The sequence below is a fragment of the Ranitomeya imitator genome, chromosome 1 (assembly GCF_032444005.1).
Source record: "Ranitomeya imitator isolate aRanImi1 chromosome 1, aRanImi1.pri, whole genome shotgun sequence".
In the NCBI taxonomy this organism is placed as follows: domain Eukaryota; kingdom Metazoa; phylum Chordata; class Amphibia; order Anura; family Dendrobatidae; genus Ranitomeya; species Ranitomeya imitator.
The window spans coordinates 861,276,884-861,298,875 of record NC_091282.1 but is presented as its reverse complement, the minus strand read 5'-3'; the positions used below and the strand labels follow the sequence as shown (position 1 = coordinate 861,298,875).

At 48.4% G+C, this 21,992-nt stretch overlaps 2 protein-coding genes across 4 annotated transcripts in view; one reads left to right on the top strand and one right to left on the bottom strand.

Moving 5' to 3' along the window:
• Positions 1–17,710, bottom strand: part of WRN (WRN RecQ like helicase) — a 234,382-nt gene extending 216,672 nt beyond the window's left edge. For all 3 annotated transcript variants that reach the window (XM_069742190.1, XM_069742199.1, XM_069742208.1), the window contains exons 1-3: positions 17,613–17,710; positions 14,257–14,373; positions 2,992–3,107 (exon numbers count right to left, since the gene is read on the bottom strand). In XM_069742190.1, coding sequence (XP_069598291.1) covers positions 2,992–3,107; positions 14,257–14,331 — 191 coding nt within the window. In that variant the 5' untranslated portion in view covers positions 14,332–14,373; positions 17,613–17,710. The remainder of the gene's footprint in view (positions 1–2,991; positions 3,108–14,256; positions 14,374–17,612) is intronic.
• A 119-nt stretch (positions 17,711–17,829) lies between these two features.
• Positions 17,830–21,992, top strand: part of PURG (purine rich element binding protein G) — a 73,457-nt gene continuing 69,294 nt past the window's right edge. Inside the window, exon 1 of the mRNA XM_069742178.1 lies at positions 17,830–17,951. The gene's annotated coding sequence lies outside the window, so the exon portion shown is untranslated. The remainder of the gene's footprint in view (positions 17,952–21,992) is intronic.

Genomic DNA, 21,992 nt, shown 5'->3' with positions numbered 1-21,992 from the left:
TATGGAGCTAGTCAGCCACAACCACTGGTCAGCCGTGGGACTAGACAAAGTGCAGTCTCGCTCAATACAAGTGCATGGAGAGAGGCCACGCACACTGGCCAGCCGTGTGACTAAACAAAGCGCGGTCTCACTCCATGCAAGTGTATGGAGAGAGGCCATGCATACTGGTCAGCCGTGTGACTAGACAGAGCGCGGTCTCACTCAATGCAAGTGTATGGAGAGAGGCCACGCATACTGGCCAGCCGTGTGACTAGACAAAGCGCGGTCTCGATCAATGCAAGTGTATGGAGAGAGGCCACGCACACTGGCCAGTCGTGTGACTAGACAAAGCGCGGTCTCACTCAATGCAAGTGTATGGAGAGAGGCCACGCATACTGGTCAGCCATGTGACTAGACAAAGCGCGGTCTCAATCCATGCAAGTGTATGGAGAGAGGCCACGCATACTGGTCAGCCGTGTGACTAGACAAAGCGCGGTCTCACTCCATGCAAGTGTATGGAGAGAGGCCACGCATACTGGTCAGCCGTGTGACTAGACAGAGCGCGGTCTCACTCAATGCAAGTGTATGGAGAGAGGCCACGCATACTGGCCAGCCGTGTGACTAGACAAAGCGCGGTCTCGCTCAATGCAAGTGTATGGAGAGAGGCCACGCATACTGGTCAGCCGTGTGACTAGACAAAGCGCGGTCTCGCTCAATACAAGTGTATGGAGAGAGGCCACGCACACTGGTCAGCCGTGGGACTAGACAAAGCGCGGTCTCGCTCAATGCAAGTGTATGGAGCTAGTCAGCCACACCCACTGGTCAGCCGTGGGACTAGACAAAGCGCGGTCTCGCTCAATACAAGTGTATGGAGAGAGGCCACGCACACTGGTCAGCCGTGGGACTAGACAAAGCGCGGTCTCGCTCAATGCAAGTGTATGGAGCTAGTCAGCCACACCCACTGGTCAGCCGTGTGACTAGACAAAGCGCGGTCTCACTCCATGCAAGTGTATGGAGAGAGGCCACGCATACTGGTCAGCCGTGTGACTAGACAGAGCGCGGTCTCACTCAATGCAAGTGTATGGAGAGAGGCCACGCATACTGGCCAGCCGTGTGACTAGACAAAGCGCGGTCTCGCTCAATGCAAGTGTATGGAGAGAGGCCACGCATACTGGTCAGCCGTGTGACTAGACAAAGCGCGGTCTCGCTCAATACAAGTGTATGGAGAGAGGCCACGCACACTGGTCAGCCGTGGGACTAGACAAAGCGCGGTCTCGCTCAATGCAAGTGTATGGAGCTAGTCAGCCACACCCACTGGCCAGCCGTGTGACTAGACAAAGCGCGGTCTCGCTCAATACAAGTGTATGGAGAGAGGCCACGCACACTGGTCAGCCGTGGGACTAGACAAAGCGCGGTCTCGCTCAATGCAAGTGTATGGAGCTAGTCAGCCACACCCACTGGTCAGCCGTGGGACTAGACAAAGCGCGGTCTCGCTCAATACAAGTGTATGGAGAGAGGCCACACCCACTGGTCAGCCGTGGGACTAGACAAAGCGCGGTCTCGCTCAATGCAAGTGTATGGAGAGAGGCCACGCATATTGGTCAGCCGTGTGACTAGACAAAGCGCGGTCTCGCTCAATGCAAGTGTATGGAGAGAGGTCACGCATACTGGTCAGCCGTGTGACTAGATAAAGCGCGGTCTCGCTCAATACAAGTGTATGGAGAGGCCACACACATTGGCCAGCCGTGTGACTAGACAAAGCGCGGTCTCACTCAATACAAGTGTATGGAGAGAGGCCACGCATATTGGTCAGCCGTGTGACTAGACAAAGAGCGGTCTCGATCAATACAAGTGTATGGAGAGAGGTCACGCATACTGGTCAGCCGTGTGACTAGACAAAGCGCGGTCTCGCTCAATACAAGTGTATGGAGAGAGGCCACGCACACTGGTCAGCCGTGTGACTAGACAAGGCACAGTCTCGCTCAATACAAGTGTTTGGAGAGAGGTCACGCACACTGGATGGGCATATGTATAACATATACGTACCATGTGATCCTGGATCAGAAACTGGCGAATTCTTGCAGCACACAGTGCATGCACTGGAGAAAGGGGTCCATAAGTCTGCAGACACACAGTGACTGCAGACTTATCGATTTGGACTGGACAACCTCTTTAATGCAGGCAGCAGAAAGAAATTCTGGGTACCAGCCTCTCTATAGAAGAAATACATGCTAAAAAAATGTAAATCAACATTGGTGCCAAATTTTATGTAACAAATATAGCACAAAAAGAGGATTTAGAGATCCTCCAAAAATTCAAAAAATACTAGCAAAAAGGCAGAGATGCTTACCTGCCTAGGCCTCCAAACAAATGCACTTGGATGCAGTGGACCCATGTAGTTAAGATGGCGGCAACACAGATGCAAGAATACCGATGAGGCAACTGCTCACAACCTACCAATCGAGGGGGTGGCTGCTTGGTATACTACTGCACATAAAGACTTGTATGTAGCGCTGTTCACACTATGGCAATGCACAGCATCCAGGTTAACAACCTATTAGTGACGCCTGTACTATTAGAGCAGGTGGGCTGCCCAGCACTATCCTAATACATCCCATGTGAACAGACACCACAATTTACAAGACCAAATGGGCCCAACTGAACCCCGAAAAATAAAGTACAAAAAACACAAATAAAAAATATGTGAGGTATTAGTTAATATTTTGGCCATATCTTAACTATATGGGTCTACTGCATCCCGAAAGTGCATTTTTTTGGAGGTCAGGTTTTAAGGATATATGCCAGTCACCATGGCCCATTTCACAGGAGATTAAAATAGCAGATAACGTTCAATTTCATGTATTTCTTAAGGCATTGCTGGCTTTTTTTGTGACTCAATTCCAGCAATCCCCCCACCCCCCCACCAAAAAAAAGAAAAATGGAATATGACCACAACATGGGAACGCAGCCTGAAAAAGTGGAGTATAAACTGTGCTACATCATTGGGCTCACCTGATGTACTCCGAAAAGAATGAACACTCCTGTGTTTCACAACTATAAACTATTGAGCCAGTAAATTTCAGGAATGGAAGATTATCTTCTAGTATGTTTTTCTTCCATGCACAGTTCTAATGAAGAAGCAAATTAAGGCTTTTAGTAAGAAAAAAAAAAAACAATTATCTATCACACGGGACTACTTACAGCAGAGAACTTCAGGAATGAGCAAGTGGAAGTGATAAGAGCACCTAAGATTCTACCAGTTATGACATTCAACAATGTCATATCACGATAATAAAGCACAAACCTGCATAAAAATTATATATATTTTTTTGTTTTACAGAAACTATCATTAAATGCTATTAATGATTAATACAGGGATCCTTTTCTCCGAGCCAATCATTGGGGGATACAGGACCATGGGTGTTATGCTGCTGTCACTAGGAGGACACTAAGTAATACAGAAAGAATAGCTCCTCCCCTGCAGTATACACCCTCCTGCTGGCTCCAAGTGAACCAGTTCGGTAACAAAGCAATAGGAGCTTAACATTAACCAGGATGAACTATGTCAAAACCAAGCCAACACAGAAAACCAAAACCGTTAGGCTAACAGGGTGGGTGCGGTGTCCCCCAGTGATTGGCTCGGAGAAAAGTATTTTACGGTGAGTACACAAAAATCCCTGTTTCTCCTACGCCTCATTGGGGGACACAGGACCATGGGACGTCCTAAAGCAGTCCCTGGGTGGGGAACAATCAACTGTAATTGCTCCTTGTACCCACAGGTTACAGATGCGGCACAGCCGCCTGCAAAATTCGTCTGCCGACGGTCGCATCTGCCGAGGCCTGAGAATGAATATGGTAATGTTTTGTAAACACATGCAGACTGGACCAGGTCGCAAACTTGTGCTGCCGAAGCTTGGTGCCGTATGCCCAAAACGCACACACTGACTGAGTGGAATGAGACTTCATCCCTGCTGAGACAGGATGACCACTAACTCGGTAGGACTCCTGAATAGCCGAACGAATCCATTTGGCTATTGTCGCCTTGGAAGCGGGAAACCCCTTCCTTGGCCCTTCCGGGAGCACAAAAAGGGCATCTGACCTGCGGAAGGACGCCGTCCGCGAGACGTACCTCTTGAAAGCTCTCACTAAATTCAGTGTGTGGAGGGCCTTCTCGAAGCGATGTACTGGTGCCGGACAGAGTGACGGTAAGACAATCTCCTGCTTGAGATGGAAGGATGAGACAACTTTTGGAAAAAAGGACGGGGATGTTCTCAAAACCACCTTATCCTGATGAAAATTCAGGAACGGAACTTGACAAGACAAAGCCACCAGCTCTGAGACTCGTCTATTGGACGTGACCGCAACCAGGAAGGCAACCTTCCATTTAAGAAAGGACAGGGAAACCTCCTGTAGAGCTTCTTGCAAGACTCCGAGGACCAGATTATGTTCCCATGGTTCCAACGGCATCTTATAGGGCTGCACCTTATGGGAGACTCCCTGAATGAACGTCTTCACTTGTAATCTGTTGGCAATCCTGCGTTGGACAAGAACGGACAGGGCTGAAATCTGCCCCTTGAGAGAACTAAGGGCGAGACCTAAGTCCAAACCGGTTTGTAAAAATTTGAGGATGGAAGGAATGGAAAATTCAAGAGAACGTCCCCAGTCATTGCACCAGGAAGAGAACGATGATAAATACGCATAGAAGTAGGCTTTCTAGCTCTGATCATGGTAGAGATGACTTCCGGAGAGAAACCTGCCTGGGTTAGAACTCGGGACTCAATGGCCATGCCGTCAAACACAGAGCCACAGAGTTCTGGTGTTAAATGGGGCCCTGTGATAGCAGTTCTGCGCGATTCGGTAATCGCCAGGGAACATCGGCGACTAGTTGAACTAATTGCACGTACCACGCCCAGCGTGGCCAATCTGGCGCAATCAGGATTACTGGAACTCCCTCTGCTCTCATCTTCTTGATGACTCTCGGCAGTAAGGGGAGCGGGGGAAATATGTACGGAAGCCGAAAATGATGCCATGGGAGTACGAGTGCATCTGCTCCGATGGCTGTTGGATCGTGAGACCGAGCTATGAAGTTGGGAACTTTGGAATTTAGCCGTGAGGCCATCACATCCACGTCCGGAGTTCCCCAATGACAGATCTGGTGGAAGATCTCTGGATGGAGAGACCACTCCCCGGAGTCGAGGCTTTGACGACTGAGGAAATCTGCCTCCCAATTGTCCACTCCCGGGATGTGAACCGCAGAAATCATTGAGCGGTTTTCCTCGGCCCAATGGAGAATGTAGCCTACCTCGCTCATGGCTGCCATGCTGCGGGTTCCCCCGTCGGTTGATGTATGCAACTGCAGTGGCATTGTCGGACTGAATCCTGATGGGATGACCCGTCAGCAAAGGATGGAACTGGAGAAGAGCTAACCTGATTGCCCAAATTTCTAAGATGTTGATCGGAAGGCGTGATTCCTGAAGTGACCAGCGGCCCTGAGAAGTGTGATGTAGAAACACCGCTCCCCAGCGTAGAAGACTGGCATCTGTTGTCACAACTAGCCAATGTACTGGAAGAAAAGACTTCCCTTGATTCAGGGAGGACTTCAATGTCCACCACCTGAGAGACTGTCTGACTCGCTGGGGAAGAAAGAACCGAAGGTCGAGGAAGGACGGGTTCCTGTCCCAAACAGCCAGGAGGGCATGCTGTAAGGGACGGAGGTGTAATTGGGCAAATGGAACTGCCTCCATAGCTGCTACCAACCTGCCGAGGACTCTCATACTGAAGCGCAGAGAGTGAGTTTGAGGTTGAAAGAGCTTCTGAGCTTCCCGCTGTAAGGCTGAGATCTTTTTCGGGGGAAGAAGCACCAACCCCTGGGACGAATCCAGTATCATTCCTAGAAAGGAAATTCGCTGAGCCGGTACTGGGGAAGATTTTTTGAAGTTTATCTTCTAACCCAGGCGAGAAAGAGAATCCATTGTGGTATTCGTGGCCTCCTTGCAGGTGCGGAAACAGGGGCCTTTGATGAGAATATCATCAAAATACGGTAGCACCACCACGCCTCGGGTGTGAATGATGGCCACGGCGGCCGCCATGACCTTGGTGAATACCCTGGGAGTGGTGGCAAGGCTGAAGGGCAAAGCAAAGAATTGGAAGTGTTGTTCCTGAACTGTGAAGCGAAGGAACCTCTGGTGAGAGGGGAAAATTGGAATGTGGAGGTACGCGTCCTGGATGTCTATAGACGCCAGGAACTCGCCTTTTTCCATGGATGAGATGACAGAACGAAGCGATTCCATTCAGAACCGTCGTACCCTGACGAACTTGTTCAGGAGTTTTAGGTCCAGTATGGGCCGTACTGTACCGTCCTTCTTTGGAACAATGAACAGGTTTGAATAAAAACCTTGAAACCTTTCGCTCTGAGGGACCGGGATAATAACCCCGTCTTCTTTTAGAGAGCTTATGGCTTGGAAGAACTCTGATGCCTTTGCCCTGGGAGGAGAAGACAGGAAAAAACGATTTGTTGGAAGAGAGGAGAATTCTATCTTGTATCCGAAGGACACTAGGTCGCGGACCCATTCGTCGTGAACGACCGAGAGCCACGCGTCGCTGAAGGAAACCAGGCGGCCGCCTACTTTGATGGTGTCCCCCGGATACCACAGGGAGTCATTGTGTGGGAGATCTGCACGGTCTGGACCCCCTGGATCCTGACTGCCTAGGACTGCCTCTCCATGAAGGGGAAGGTTTGTTAGAGGTATGGGGACCTCTATCCCTACATTGTGCCAGGCCGGGTCTGGAAGATGTAAAAGTAGAGAACCAATTTGAGTTGGAACGAAAAAAAAAAAAATCGGGACCGAGCCTGCTGTTGCTGGTTCCGAAAGGGCCGGAAGGGTCTCTGTTGTGGGAGAAATTTACTCTTCCCTCCAGTGGCATCGGAAATTAATTGATCGAGTTTTTCGCCAAAAAGGCGACCAATCTGATATGGTAAAGAAGTCAATGACTTTTTGGAAGCAGAATCCGCCTGCCAGTCCCTGAGCCATAAGGACCTCCGAATGGTGATGGTGTTTGCTGCTGCTTGAGAAGCGCAGTCAGCGGCATCCAGAGACGCGGTCACAAGAAAATCCCCAGCTCTGGCTATCTGAGTAGCAAGGTCTGCTACCTCGGAGGGAAGATTGGTATCCAGAACAGCTGAAGACAAGACCTCAGCCCAATGGGTCATAGCCTTAGCCACCCACGTAGTGGCAAAAGATGGAAAGAGTGCAGCTGCTGAGGCTTCAAAGGCTGAACTAGCCATATTGATCTGACGATTGGTGGGGTTTTTAATCGAGGCGCCCTCTGAAAAGGATAAAATAAATTTAGTAGCTAGGCGCGATACTGGAGGATCTACCAGAGGAGACTGTGACCAATCTTTTCTTAGATCAGGAGCAAAGGGATATTTTGACTCCATGGGATTTTGCCCTGTGAAGCGTTTATCTGGACGGATCCAATGAGATTCAACGATTTCCTTAAATTCGGGATGATAAGCAAACACTCTGTGAGCCCACTTGGTCCTCTTAAAGGACACAGCATGATCCGTTTTAGATAAAGGTTCCTCATATAGCTTCAGCGCCTTGTTTACTGACTCAATAAGAGAGTCGAGAGTCTCCTGATCGTGTTGAAATTCCTGATCTAGGGACGTGTCAGAATCGTCCTCTGAGACAGGTTCTCTACTAGCCCCAAGGGAGGGGGAGCGAGAAATGGAACTCTCAGAACCCAATACCTGGTGATGGTCTGGGGACAAGCCATGAGTCCTTTTCCTGGAAGAGCGAGAGCTCCTTGGTAAGGTACGACCCCTAGTGTACAAGGGGTTCTGATCATCGGGAGCGTTGTCCGTAAGACTGCTCTGGTTAGAGGAAAAGTCTCGGAACGAGTCTAACGCTTTGGCCAGGGATGCCATAGACCGGGTAAGAGAGGTAGCCCACTCAGGGGGACTAGGCTCACTGGGTTCGGTATCAGTAACAGGTGGTCCCTGAGCAATCACCGTTCACAAGCTGAGCCTAACGCAGTATTGTGATCCCAGGGTAGAGATACCTTACAAGAGGTACAAGCAGCAAAAAACACTGGGTTTTCCCAGACTTTTTGCTAGGCTTTGATTGAGACATAGTGTAGCCTTGAGGAGAGCGCTTAATAGCAGGGGAAGGGTTAAGCTATGTTTCTGCAGCTTACCCAGGTCCTGTGTCTTGAGTCCCCGGAGGAGGTCCGCAATATCCACAGAAATCGCTCCCTGAAGCTGTGATTCAAAACGCTGGAGCAGCGCTGCAGCATCAGCCTGTGTGGTGTCAAAAGATGGCCGCCAAGATCAGAAAGAGAAGGCGCTCCTCGCAGAACGAGAAGCGCTAGAGAGTGGGCGGCGGGTAACTGCCGGTGGGCGGAGTCAATGTTTCGACCTGGAAGAGGGAAAAACCGGGGGCTATGTAATCATGGATTACCCTAAAAGAACGGATTTTATTAAATATACATCTAAAAAGCCAACAACCAATGGCTCACCAAAAACGAAAAACAACACACCGTGAACAAACTAAAGTGGGGTTAACAGTCAACCCTAATGAATGTCTATGCTGAACAGCTGCCTATCTGCGGGGGTAGGCACCCTAGGGGAAGCGTTATGGCGCCCCCGCTCCGCGATGGCTGACCCTGGGGTCCCTAGATGAGCCCTGATAAACCCACAGGGTCCCGCTACCCAGACAATATTGTACTGAAGGTACCCCTATACACTATACATAGACCATTCCTATCTCTAGGGAGCCCTAGACCCCACACTGTGCATGTTTAAAAACAACTGGAGAACATGTGACTTAGGCGTCTCAGTAGCAGAATTTTTAGAGTATCCCTGATTTTGGATATACTTGGCAAAAAATGTCTAACATGAATTTTAGCGATATACTTGGCCCTAGCTCTAGTGCAAAACTCACTGTTTTACCCAGTTGATAGAATTGTATATACCTAAGATAGTGAACCATGTATTCCAGATACAATTGGTCGATTGTTTCTCAGCTCTTTAGCAAGATTGCCTAGCGTAACTGTCCACACTAGCATTGACTACAGCTCCAGTGCCCTTCACACAGTTCATACAGTTGTGCATACATACAATGGTAAACAGCACATTTCAGAGCTTATTAATACGTTTTAAATATATGGTGTTCTGCAGGAGCTAGAGCCCATTAAGCCTTCAATATTTGATACTCATCGTTCAGATGAACTGCCGCCCGCCTGTTGTCTGCTTTAGCCTCTACGCGTTTCACCTCACTGGCTCATCAGGAGGCTCGATTGCTAATCATGTTTCTCGATAGAATGTGATAGAGTTGAATCTCAATGATGTTACCTCGGTTTTTAAAGACGGGACCCCGGAAACTGCAGTATTAGTTTGTGCTTCCTGTTTTTCGGCAGGGAGTGCGCCAAGGGTAAATTCCCCAGTGTCAGGGGAGAAAGGTTCCGCCTCAAGTGTACTACCTACTAACTGGCGTTTCCTAGTATTGCCTTCCTCTCTCTCTGTACGGCATCTCTGCTACTTCCGGGGGTGTGCGTTCCACCCTCCTTCATGGCGCATGCGTCAACTGGAACGCTATCTATTTCTCTGCGTTCCATAAGCTCCCAAAAGGATGATGTCTATTGCGCGTGCGCCGGGTACTCCCAGGATGCCTGCGTGTATTTGACTATCCCATATATGTTGTCTATTACGTGCCGGCATTTCCGCGCTTGCGCAGAATGGGATGTTATCTGCTGTTATTTGGGAAGTCCCATAAGGGAAGTCCATTACGCCTGCACAAAGTGCTGTATACACCAGATGCCTGCGTATACTTCGTTACCCCATACATGTTGTCTATTACCTATCGGTACCGTTGCGCAGGCACTGGATGAAGCGCTATGTCCCATCTTGCGTATCACAGCTCATTTCTGCCGTAGATGGGGATAACAGTGTGTCACATCCAGATAGCCTCTCGTTTTGACACCCACTTTTGTACAGTGACATGTACATTAAAAATTTCCCGCACATGTTCTTGATGTTTTCTACACCCAAATATATTTTGTGGTTTTTCTCTCTCTATGAGGTGCGCCCTTGTGGTTTTTCTCTCTCTAAGACCCCTAAACCGAGGATTTCTATTAGAACTATGTTACACACGGATCTGTGTCACATCCCCCTTTCTTTGAGAAAAGAGGGGAATAACATGGCAGAGTATGTATAGGTTCCCTAAAAAATTATTCCCAGATACCATCAGTCCAGGCTTTTTCCCAATCCCTAGCATTACACATTGGCGCAGACAATCTCTACAAAAAACATTTGTTCGTTTAGTCCTTTCGGGGTCATCGTGTCCAGTATAAAGGTCCATTCGCATTCTCTTTGCAAAATCGTCCTATCTAAATCACCACCCCTTGGGCTCGGTTTTACCACTTCTATGACCATGATTTTTATGTTCAAAATGTCAGTGGGATGTTGGAGTCTCATGTGTCTGGCAAGTGTGGTGTCTCTGTCATTTTTAATGTCTCCCAGATGTTCTCCTACCCTCCTGCGACACATGTTTTCCCAATATAGTTTTTGGGGCAGGGGCATGTAGCCATATATACTACTGCTGTTGATTTGCAATTCGAGTAGTCCCTTTGATAGAATATCTTCCTTGTGGATGCACTCATAAAAGATTTTCCAGGTGTCATCCAACTACAGAATTTGCACCCCTCACATCGGTAGAAACCACAGGGTCTCCTTTCTAGCCACGTGCCCTCTATTTTTGGCTTCATATAGTGGCTGTGCACCAGCTGGTCCTTAAGGGATCTCCCTCTCCTGAATGTAATGTCGGGATATTCGCCTATTGCATCTCTAAGGTCAGGGTCCATCCTTAGGATGTCCCAATGTTTTTTAACACCTCTCTTATTTTCTGATGTTGGTAGTCAAAAGTCCCTATCACTCTTACTACCTCGTTATCTGGTGGGGTTTCTTTTTTCTGTAGTAGTTGTTGTCTCTGAGTTGGCCGCATGTTGGTATGCTGTATTCAAAACGGAGGGGGGTAATTCTTCTCTTTAAATCTATTTATCATATCAGCTGCCTGACTATGAAACATCCCACTGTCTGAGCAGTTTCGCCTAAGCCTTAGGAATTGCCCCTTGGGGATTCCCCTTTTAAGCGGGGTGGGATGGTGACTGTTCCAGTCGAGAAGATTGTTCGCACTGGTCGATTTTCGATAGATACTTGTCGTCAGATGGCCCCTTTCTATCTTTTTTATTATTATTATTTATTGTTATAGCGCCATTTATTCCATGGCGCTTTACATGTGAGGAGGGGTATACATAATAAAAACAAGTACAATAATCTTAAACAATACAAGTCATAACTGGTACAGGAGGAGTGAGAACCCTGCCTGCGAGGGCTCACAATCTACAAGGGATGGGTGAGGATACAGTCTTTTTAATGACTACGTCCAAAAATGCCAGTTGCACTCTCTATCTCCCAAGTGAATTTTAGATTAATATTTACATTAAGTTCTGCAATAAATGTTGTAAATTGTTCCTTTGTGCCCGTCTATATAACTAGGACGTCATCTATGAACCTTAGCCACAACGCCACCAACTCATGCCACCATTGTGTGGCCTCGCCAAACACCACTGTTTCTTCCCACCAGCCCAGGAACAAATTTGCATACGATGGGGCACAGGGACACCCCATCGCAGTGCCCCTGAGCTGGTGGTAGTGCTTGCAGTTGAATTGGAAGGCGTTGTGGGTCAGGATAAAGTTCAAGAGAGAGATGACGAAATCGTTATGATCTCTGCAGGCGACCGACCTCTGTTTTAAATAGTGTTGAATTCCCTTTATCCCTGCCGTATGTGGGATGCTGCTGTAGAGTGCCTCGACGTCGATTGACGCCAACCATGAGCCACTCTCCAGCTGTAAGCCCTCAATTTTCTGCAGCAGGTCAGTCATATCTCTCAGCTACGAAGGGATAGAGGTAACAAATGGTCTGAGAATTTCCTCAATGAAGAGGCCACAATTTTGTGTAAGTGAATCAATCCCGGATATGATAGGGCGTCCCTTTAGAGGGCTCAATCCCTTATGTATCTTGGGCATTGTGTAGAAGGTTGCCTGCAGAGGAAATTTAGGAAACAAAAATTCAAATTCTGAGTTAGATACCCCCGCAGATAGGCAGCTGTTCAGCATAGACATTCATTAGGGTTGACTCTTCCCCCCACTTTAGTTTGTTCACGGTGTGTTGTTTTTCGGTTTTGGTGAGCCATTGGTTGTTGGCTTTTTAGAGGTATATTTAATAAAATCCGTTCTTTTAGGGTAATCTATGATTACATATATATTATTATTACCCCGTTGTACTTACTTTAAAAAAACCGGCGGCTAAATTTTAAGCTTGCGGTTGCGGCCTGTAGCGCCGCTACAGCTATTTGTGCGACGTGACCCACAGACCCGGGCTTTAAGGTATCTGCGGACCTCCCTTATCCCAGGGACCAGGACCCCCAGCGCCTCGGCCCCGCAGGTGTACTCACAGTAGATGCAGTGGGCCGATGCTCAATCCACAGTCGCCATAGTCAGGGAGGGGGTGGAGAGCTTCTGCCGCCTTTTATCTTCCGCTATAACAGTGGTGATGCAGTGGGGGGGCTGGACGCCATAACCATCATGTCCGGCTATGCACCTGGCTCCAGGAGAGGTAAATGGAGGGCTACTCCATGTGGTCGCCTGCTATGGAGGGGGGGAGATCGGAACGCGAAGGAACCGTCGCCCGTAAAGTGAGCTCAGGGCTGGCATACAATGGTGCAGGAAAGGGTACAGGGAGGGACGCTCCGCGTTCTTGCCTGTTGATGGTTCAGGGGAGATCGGAACCTAGAAAGGGTTTGTCGCCCCCATTCGCTCCGTTAAGGGAAAAATATGATAAAAATAAAATCGGTGGGGTCTGACCCAGACCCAAGTGCCTCCTACAGACACTAAGCAAGAACTGGTTCACTTGGAGCCAGCAGGAGGGTGTATACTGCAGGGGAGGAGCAATTCTTTCTGTATTACTTAGTGTCCTCCTAGTGGCAGCAGCATAACACCCATGGTCCTGTGTCCCCCAATGAGGCGTAGGAGAAAAACACTTTGTACAGGTTTCTGGACGCATATAAGAACAGGTTAAAGGGCCACTGTCACCCCCCTGCAGCCGTTATAAACTAAAAGAGCCACCTTGTGCAGCAGTAATGCTGCATTCTAACAAGGTGGCTCTTTTAGTTTTGTGTTCAGGTATTACTAAAATAAAGCAGTTTGCAACTTTGCAAAAATACCTGTCTTTGTCCACGGAGGCGGGTCTGAAGCCTCCTCTGTGAAGCGCCCAACTGCCGTCACTCATCTCTTCTGGGGCGATGGTCGCCGCCCCCTCCGCGCTGTTTTCTTTTCAAATCCGGCGCCGGCGATGTGTAAATAGACTGCGCCTGTGCAGGCAGTGTGGCCACCCACCTCGGTAATCCCTGCCCCGCACTGTGCTATGCATTATGCACAGTGCGGGGCTGGGATTCCTGGGCATGCGCACTGCGTGTGTCAGCGGGGGGGACCTGGGTGAGTGGCTGACACACGCAGTGCGCATGCCCAGGAATCCCAGCCCCGCACTGTGCATAATGCATAGCACAGTGCGGGGCAGGGATTACCGAGGTGGGTGGCCGCACTGCCTGCACAGGCGCAGTCTGCAAGCCTGGCTGGGACGTCAGACCGCCAGAGCTTACTGCGCCTGCCCCACAAATATTTACACAGCTTTCCATTAGGTCTATGATATCACGTGATTAAAAACCGACTATCCGAATCTTTCTAAGCTCTATGTAGAAACAGGAGGTTTATACTCCCTGTATGACTCATAAGTCACTGCAACAGTCTATAGCAGGAGGGAGCAGCTTGGTCAGATGAAGAGGGGAATGATTTTTGAGGGGTAAAGAGGCTTCCTGTTTCTACATAGAGCAGAGAGAGAAGAATTAGCTGGGTAGAATGACAAAAAGGAGCAATTGTAAGTACACAATGCTATATAATATACGATTGCAATATATTAAGAGGGTACAAATTTTGATGGGCGAGCTTCTTTAAGGCGCATTGCTGTGAAACAAGACTACATTAATTGGGTGAGCTTGCTTTTACAATGTAGATAAGCAGGACAATAATGCTGCAGCAGATAATAGTAATAGTAAATTAGATGGAGCCCACTTCTACCATAGTAATCGATTATATTGATAGAGTAGTTAACTCCTGCACTATATCATAACTCAGACCATAATGATTTACAGACGGAGACTTGCCTTTTTAGTCTTGCTTGTACAGGGACTATCCTGCTCAGACATCCAATTGGGAAGCTTTCGCTGCTCCCCTGACATTTTTGGTGCAATTTTAAGTCACACACTAGGAATCATTAAGCCCTTTAAGACAAAAAAAGGGGAATGGGTGTTAATAGATGTAATCAGCAGTAAGTTCAGATACAGTTTAGCGGTAAATACCTGACAATTCTATTTTCTCTTCCTTAGGACTTGTTTACACAACCACATTTTCGGTCCAATTGCTATCGATGCAAAAAAAGGACCACACTGGGACCAATGTTATTTAATGGGGCAGTGTAGATGAATGATTTTTTCCACTGACCGAATGTGTGTGGGGGAAAAAAAAAAAAAATTACTTTATGCACTTTTTGTCCTTAAGTTGGATGAGACTCACCCATTCAAGTCTATGGGTCTGTAAAAATATCAGACACCATACGGACCATCAGTATAGCATCTGACTTTTACGGATATATTGCAATTGTGCAATATAGGAAACTGTAAACAGTCCTATAAATGATTAATCGCTGCTCTAAAAAGCAGATTGTATACAGATGACAAGCGAGAAAAAAATCCTCCCACTTTACTGGATGAAACTGACAGATTTTTTTATACAAAACCACTGGAAGTAAAGGTCTAGATTTGCCCGAGGTTACTATATGAACATTATTTAGATTTTTTATACACTCATGTGAACAAGCCCTTACACTGACAGGTAACGCCAACATATGAATCACTAACAGCACTTTTTCCCTAAAAGGTTGATGGAGGCTCCGATCAATAGACCCTTACCAGTGGCAGTTCTGAGGAATCGTAATGAACTTTTAATGGAAAACCTTCATATTATCAGGGTTTTCCAGCTAATAAGAAATCAACAAGTCTCTCTCCCCAACCAGGAAGAAGGAGATTCGCAGGTCTCTCGTCCAGTGATCTCAGATTATTGACCCATCTGATAGGCCGGAGACCCAATAGATTCTCCAATGTCTACTGCTGATTAGAAAGCAGTCAGTTCTCCTGCTCCCCTCCACACAGACTCCCCTAAAAAATGGTATTCAGTATAAAAAATAAAAAGCAGAATCGTGAAAATGGCAAAAAACAAAGAATGAAAAATGTAAACATGAGAAAGTTGCAGAGCTCATCATGACACAATGATGACAGCTGCGGCGACATGTCTTACGGTCAAAGATCACAGCATGGAGAGGCTCGTTCACAACATAGGAGAAGTGAGAGTGGCCACCACATGACTAGCAAGAAATCCACACCTGACGGACTTCTTGATCAGCTGCAATCACGAGAAAACCTGCTGATGGATTACATGTAAACTACTGCCGGATAGTGTGGGTGCAAAATCGATTGGCAGGACCCGGTTCATGGGCCAGTTATCTGTAGCCACTGGATAGGAGCCCTGAGAACAGCCATTTGCAGTTCTTCTGATTAGCCACCCTGGCGTTCATCCTTGCATCATGAAACGTGACTTTGCATAGGCTGGCGTTCATCCTTGCGTCATGAAACATGTGACTTTGCGCTAGGCTGGCGTTCAACCTTGCGTCATGAAACATGTGACTTTGCGCTAGGCTGGCGTTCATCCTTGCATCATGAAACATGTGACTTTGCGCTAGGCTGGCGTTCATCCTTGCATCATGAAACACGTGACTTTGCGCTAAGCTGGCGTTCAACCTTGCGTCATGAAACATGTGACTTTGCGCTAGGCTGGCGTTCATCCTTGCGTCATGAAACATGTGACTTTGCGCTAGGCTGGCGTTCATCCTTGCGTCATGAAACATGTGACTTTGCGCTAGGCTGGCGTTCATCCTTGCGTCATGAAACGTGACTTTGCGCTAGGCTGGCGTTCATCCTTGCGTCATGAAACATGTGACTTTGCGCTAGGCTGGCGTTCATCCTTGCGTCATGAAACGTGACTTTTCGCTAAGCTGGCGTTCAAACTTGCGTCATGAAACATGTGACTTTGCGCTAGGCTGGCGTTCATCCTTGCGTCATGAAACATGTGACTTTGCGCTAGGCTGGCGTTCATCCTTGCGTCATGAAACATGTGACTTTGCGCTAGGCTGGCGTTCATCCTTGCGTCATGAAACGTGACTTTTCGCTAAGCTGGCGTTCAAACTTGCGTCATGAAACATGTGACTTTGCGCTAAGCTTTCGTTCAACCTTGCGTCATGAAACATGTCACGTTGCGCTAGGCTGGCGTTCATCCTTGTGTCATGAAACATGTGACTTCGCTAAGCTGGCGTTCAACCTTGCGTCATGAAACACGTGACTTTGCACTAAGCTGGCGTTCATCCTTGCATCATGAAACATGTGACTTTGCGCTAGGCTGGCGTTGATCCTTGCATCATGAAACATGTGACTTTGCGTTAGGCTGGCGTTCAACCTTGCATCATGAAACATGTGACTTTGCGCTAAGCTGGCGTTCATCCTTGTATCATGAAACATGTGACTTTGCGCTAGGCTGGCGTTCATCCTTGCGTCATGAAACATGTGACTTTGCGCTAGGCTGGCGTTCATCCTTGTATCATGAAACATGTGACTTTGCGCTAAGCTGGCGTTCATCCTTGTATCATGAAACATGTGACTTTGCGCTAGGCTGGCGTTCATCCTTGCATCATGAAACATGTGACTTTGCGCTAGGCTGGCGTTCATCCTTGCGTCATGAAACATGTGACTTTGCGCTAGGCTGGCGTTCATCCTTGTATCATGAAACATGTGACTTTGCGCTAGGCTGGCGTTCATCCTTGCGTCATGAAACATGTGACTTTGCGCTAGGCTGGCGTTCATCCTTGTATCATGAAACATGTGACTTTGCGCTAGGCTGGCGTTTATCCTTGTATCATGAAACATGTGACTTTGCGCTAGGCTGGCGTTCATCCTTGCATCATGAAACATGTGACTTTGCGCTAGGCTGGCGTTCATCCTTGCGTCATGAAACATGTGACTTTGCGCTAGGCTGGCGTTCATCCTTGCATCATGAAACACGTGACTTTGCGCCAGGATGGAGGGATGCAGGAGGCAGTGCCCAGGGCCCCACAGACCTATGACATGACTGATTGGTAGTAGCTCTATTGGCAGATCACGTAACCCAGCCTGGCTCCACCAATTAGAGGCCATATTGGTGAAGTGCGGGTGCGTGGGTCATACTGTCTTTTACATGGCAGCCGCCTTATTACCATACAATGTGGTGATGGCGTTACTTAGCTACAGCCTGTACATTACAGCACTTATTAATGTAGAGACTGAGGAGAAGCTGCAAAGCTCATAGTAATAATGGATGCACTGCCTTTTGCTGTCACGACATACATGTATCACGATATAATACGTCTGCCACTTACTGGAGCCTATTCTGCACCTCTGACATCTCCCACTGCGACTGCTGCGTCCAGCCGGGGCGCGAAATCACCCACGTGAAGCTGCTCCAGAGACACACTTCCGCCCTCACAGCCCACACTATGCTGATTGGTCCTCCCTAGTCCCGGCATGCAGCGTTCTGCCCGGCCACTTCCGCCTGCCGAGGCTTGTCTCCAGGACCCTGCCACTTTGTGGCGGTGACGTCATTCTGCGCCAACGCGCGGATGGAGGAGTCATTCCCGGACGGCCATGAAAGCGGGAGGAGCGCTGTTCTCAAGGCTGCACCGGGGAGCAGGTCGGCCCGCCATGCACTGCGTGTAAGAGTGAGTAGAGGCCTGTCCTCCGGCGTGCATGACCGCGGAGAGGTGCGGTGCAGGATGTGCCAGCCTCTGCCCATGGGGGAGCTGCAAGGTCAGGGGCGCACAGTCCTGGCTGGTTTATATTGGGATCTGTCACCTATGTGCATGCAGAGGTGTGCTCTGTGCTGGGCATCCGCTACAGTGTGCCTACTGGCAAGTATCCAGGTTCTTACTGCCTTCCCTCTCTAATAAAAGCCATTGGTCACTATAGAAATTTCCTCCAAAAATACAAGTATCCAACATGTATCTATTCCGCCAAGATCCACCAAGAGTTCATTATAACCTTGGCTGGTGTCATCGCACTGGACGAGCGGTATGGAGCCATATCTTGGGGAAATAATCCTACAATGTATGTTCAGCACCGCGGACAGCGCTCATCACATTTACAGCTACAGACAATTAAAGGGAACCTGTCACCCCCAAAATCAAAGGTGAGCTAAGCCCACCAGCATCAGGGGCTTATCTACAGCATTCTGGAATGCTGTAGATAAGCCCCCGATGTATCCTGAAAGATGAGAAAAAGAGGTTAGATTATACTTACCCAGGGGCGGTCCCAGCTGCGCTGCGGTCCGTATCCTCCCATCTTCTTATGATGACGTCCTCTTCTTGTCTTCACGCTGTGGCTCCGGGGCAGGAGTACATTTTAGTGCGCAGGTGCCAGGCCTCTCTGACCTTTCCCGGCGCCTGCGCACTACAGTACTTTGCTCTCTCATCAACAGGGCAGACAAAGTACGCCTGCGCCGGAGACGCAGCGTGAAGAGGACATCATCGTAAGAAGATGAGAGTCATCGAACCGGACCGCCCCTGGGTGAGTATAATCTAACCTCTTTTTCTCCTCTTTCAGGTAACATCGGCGGCTTATCTACAGCATTACAGAATGCTGTAGATAAGCCCCTGATGCTGGTGGACTTAGCTCAGCGCCTTACAGACCTCATCACTGTCCCCATTGGGGCTCACAATCTAGATTCCAAATCATTATGTCTTTGGAGCGTGGGAGTAAACCGGGGAGAACATACAGACCCCTCGCATGGGTAGGATTTGAAACAAGAACCCCTAATTGTATATGATGAGTAATATAAAAGTAATGTCCTTGGGATTTTTAAAGGGGCTGTGCAGAACTTTAGGATAGGCCATCAATGTCTGATTGGTGGGCCCTTGTCAATCAGATGTTTCTGGTGTCGGCTGGAAATAGCCAGTTACAGAGCTGTATGTGCTGGAAATATTTTCATAAGAATTTGGGAAAGTTATGAAATGTCCTATAAGGCTACGTCTCCATGGTCAATAATTGGCAGTGCTTTGGACGCAGCACATGTCCGCTCTGTCCAACGCGCTGCTGGCTTTTGAACGCAGGTGATTCCGAATGTGTTCATTGAACCGTGGAGAATCACCATGCTCAATACATTGGACTGGTGATATTTATCTTGCGGAGATGCTCAATAGACATGCTGCGGTCTGGAAAGACGCTCCACATGAGCGTCTCCACAGGCAAGCCGCAGGCGTCAGTGCATGCATAGTGGAGATGGGATTTCTTGAAATCCCCTCCACTATGCTGTAACATCTGGTCACTGCATGTTGGACGCTGTGGATGTACTCCGCGTCCAACCCACAGCGTTTACTGACCGTGGGAACATACTGTAAATGCTTGTTCTGTTTTTGATCTCGGCTTTTAGTTAAGATGAATCTGTGCTGCACTTTATATACATGCTCAGTAGTGACCAGTGCTGTGGGGTCGAGGGTGAGATGAATCTGTGCTGCACTGTATGTACAGGCTCAGTAGTGACCAGTGCTGTGGGGTCAGAGGTGAGATGAATCTGAATCTGTACAATTTACAATCACTCTCTGAGTCCCTTCTCCCTCTTACAGACATTGTTTCCCTTCATGACACAGATGCTACTGCCACTTTTTATAACACCATAATAACAGCAACACTCAATTTGGCCGCCCCCCCTCATGCATAGCAAAACTTATACAATCAACAGACAGCCCTGGCTGACAAGCCTGACCAAAGAACTGAGACGGGCTTCCAGGGTCGTTGAGCGGAGATAGAAGAGATCCCACTCTGCCGAGTACTTCATCGCATACAAGCAGTCCCTTGCCAGCTTCAAGTCTACGTTCACTGCCGCAAAACAAACTTATTTCTCATTTCTCATATCCTCCCTGTCTCACAACCCTAAACAGCTTTTCAACTCTTTCAATTCTCTACTCCGTTCCCCAGCACCTCCTCCCTCTCCTCTCATTTCTGCTAAAGACTTTGCCTCTTTCTTTAAACATAAGATCGATACGATCAGAGAAAGCTTTGGCCTGCAGCGCCCAATGCCCCTCTTAGCTGCTCAACCCTGTTCCTCCAAAATCAGCTTCTCCACGTGACAGATCAGCTCTCCACCCTCCTGTCAAGATCACATCTCACCACTTGAGCGCTTGATCCACTCCTGTGCCACCTCATCCCTAACCTCACCACAGTCTTCATCCCAACCCTAACACACCTCTTCAACCTCTCACTCACAACTGGTGTCTTCCCCTCATCCTTCAAACATGCCAAGATCACACCCGTCCTCAAAAATCCCTCCCTCGACCCATCCTCTGTGTCTAGCTATCGCCTGATATCTCTTCTCCCTTATGCCTCAAAACTACTAGAACAGCTTTTCCATCTTGAACTGTCCTTACATCTCTCTTCTTGCTCCCTCTTTGACCGGTTACAATCTCGCTTCCGACCCCATCACTCAACTGAAACTGCCCTAACAAAAGTCACCAATGGCCTACTAACTGCCAAGAGCAAGCGACACTACTCTGTCCTCCTTCTCCTGGACCTGTCTTCTGCCTTTGACACTGTGACCATTCTATCCTGCTACAGATTCTATCATCTCTTGGCATCACAGACTTGGCCCTATCCTGGATCTCGTCATATCTGACAGACCGAACATTCAGTGTCTCCCTCCCCCACACCACCTCCTCATCTCGCCCCTTATCTGTCCGTATCCCCCAAGGCTCAGTTCTAGGACCCCTACTCTTCTCCATCTACACCTTTGGCCTGGGACAGCTCATAGAATCCCACAGTTTGCAGTATAATCTCTACGCCGATGACACGCAGATCTACCTATCCGGACCCGACCTCACTTCCTTACTGACCAAAATCCCACAATGTCTGTCTGCTATCTCTGCCTTCTTTTCTGCTCGCTTTCTAAAACTGAACATGGAAAAAAGTAAAACGGAATTATTTTTCCCCCATCTCGCTCTACCCCTCCACTAGACATAAAACACTGGTGCATGCCCTTATAATCTCCCGCCTTGACTACTGCAACCTCCTACTCTCTGGCCTCCCTTCTAGCACTCTGGCACCACTCCAATCCATCCTACACTCTGCTGCCTGACTAATCTACCTGTCTCCCCACTACTCCCCAGCCTCTCCCCTATGCCAAGCTCTTCACTGGCTTCCTATCGTCCAGAGACTCCAGTTCAAAACCCTTATTATGACATATAAAGCCATCCAAGACTTCACCCGTGCTTCCCCCATACTCTGGAACTCTCTACCCCAACACATCAGACCAGGGCCGGACTGGGACTAAAATTCAGCCCTGGCATTTGAAGTTACATAGGCCCACTTGTCACATGGTGACTGTATAATATCTTTGTACACTTGTAGGTTACAAGAAGTGAGGGGAGTGTAACACGACTATCTACTATATGATTGTCTAAGGGTCACGTCCGTCTGTCTGTCTTTCTGTCTGTCTGTCGCGGATATTCATTGGTTGCGGCCTCTGTCTGTCATGGAAATCCAAGTCGCTGATTGGTCGTGGCAAAAAGCCCACGACCTTTGCCACGACCAATCAGCGACGGGCATAGTCTGGCAGCTAAGTGGCCGCTGCTTTACTGCCCTGCAGTCAACGGTGAGCGCTCACACAGGGTTAATGCCAGTGTTAACGGACCGTGCTGTAATGCACTCCGTTAACGCAGCTATTAACCCTGTGTGACCAACTGTTTACTATTGATGCTGCGTATGCAGCATCA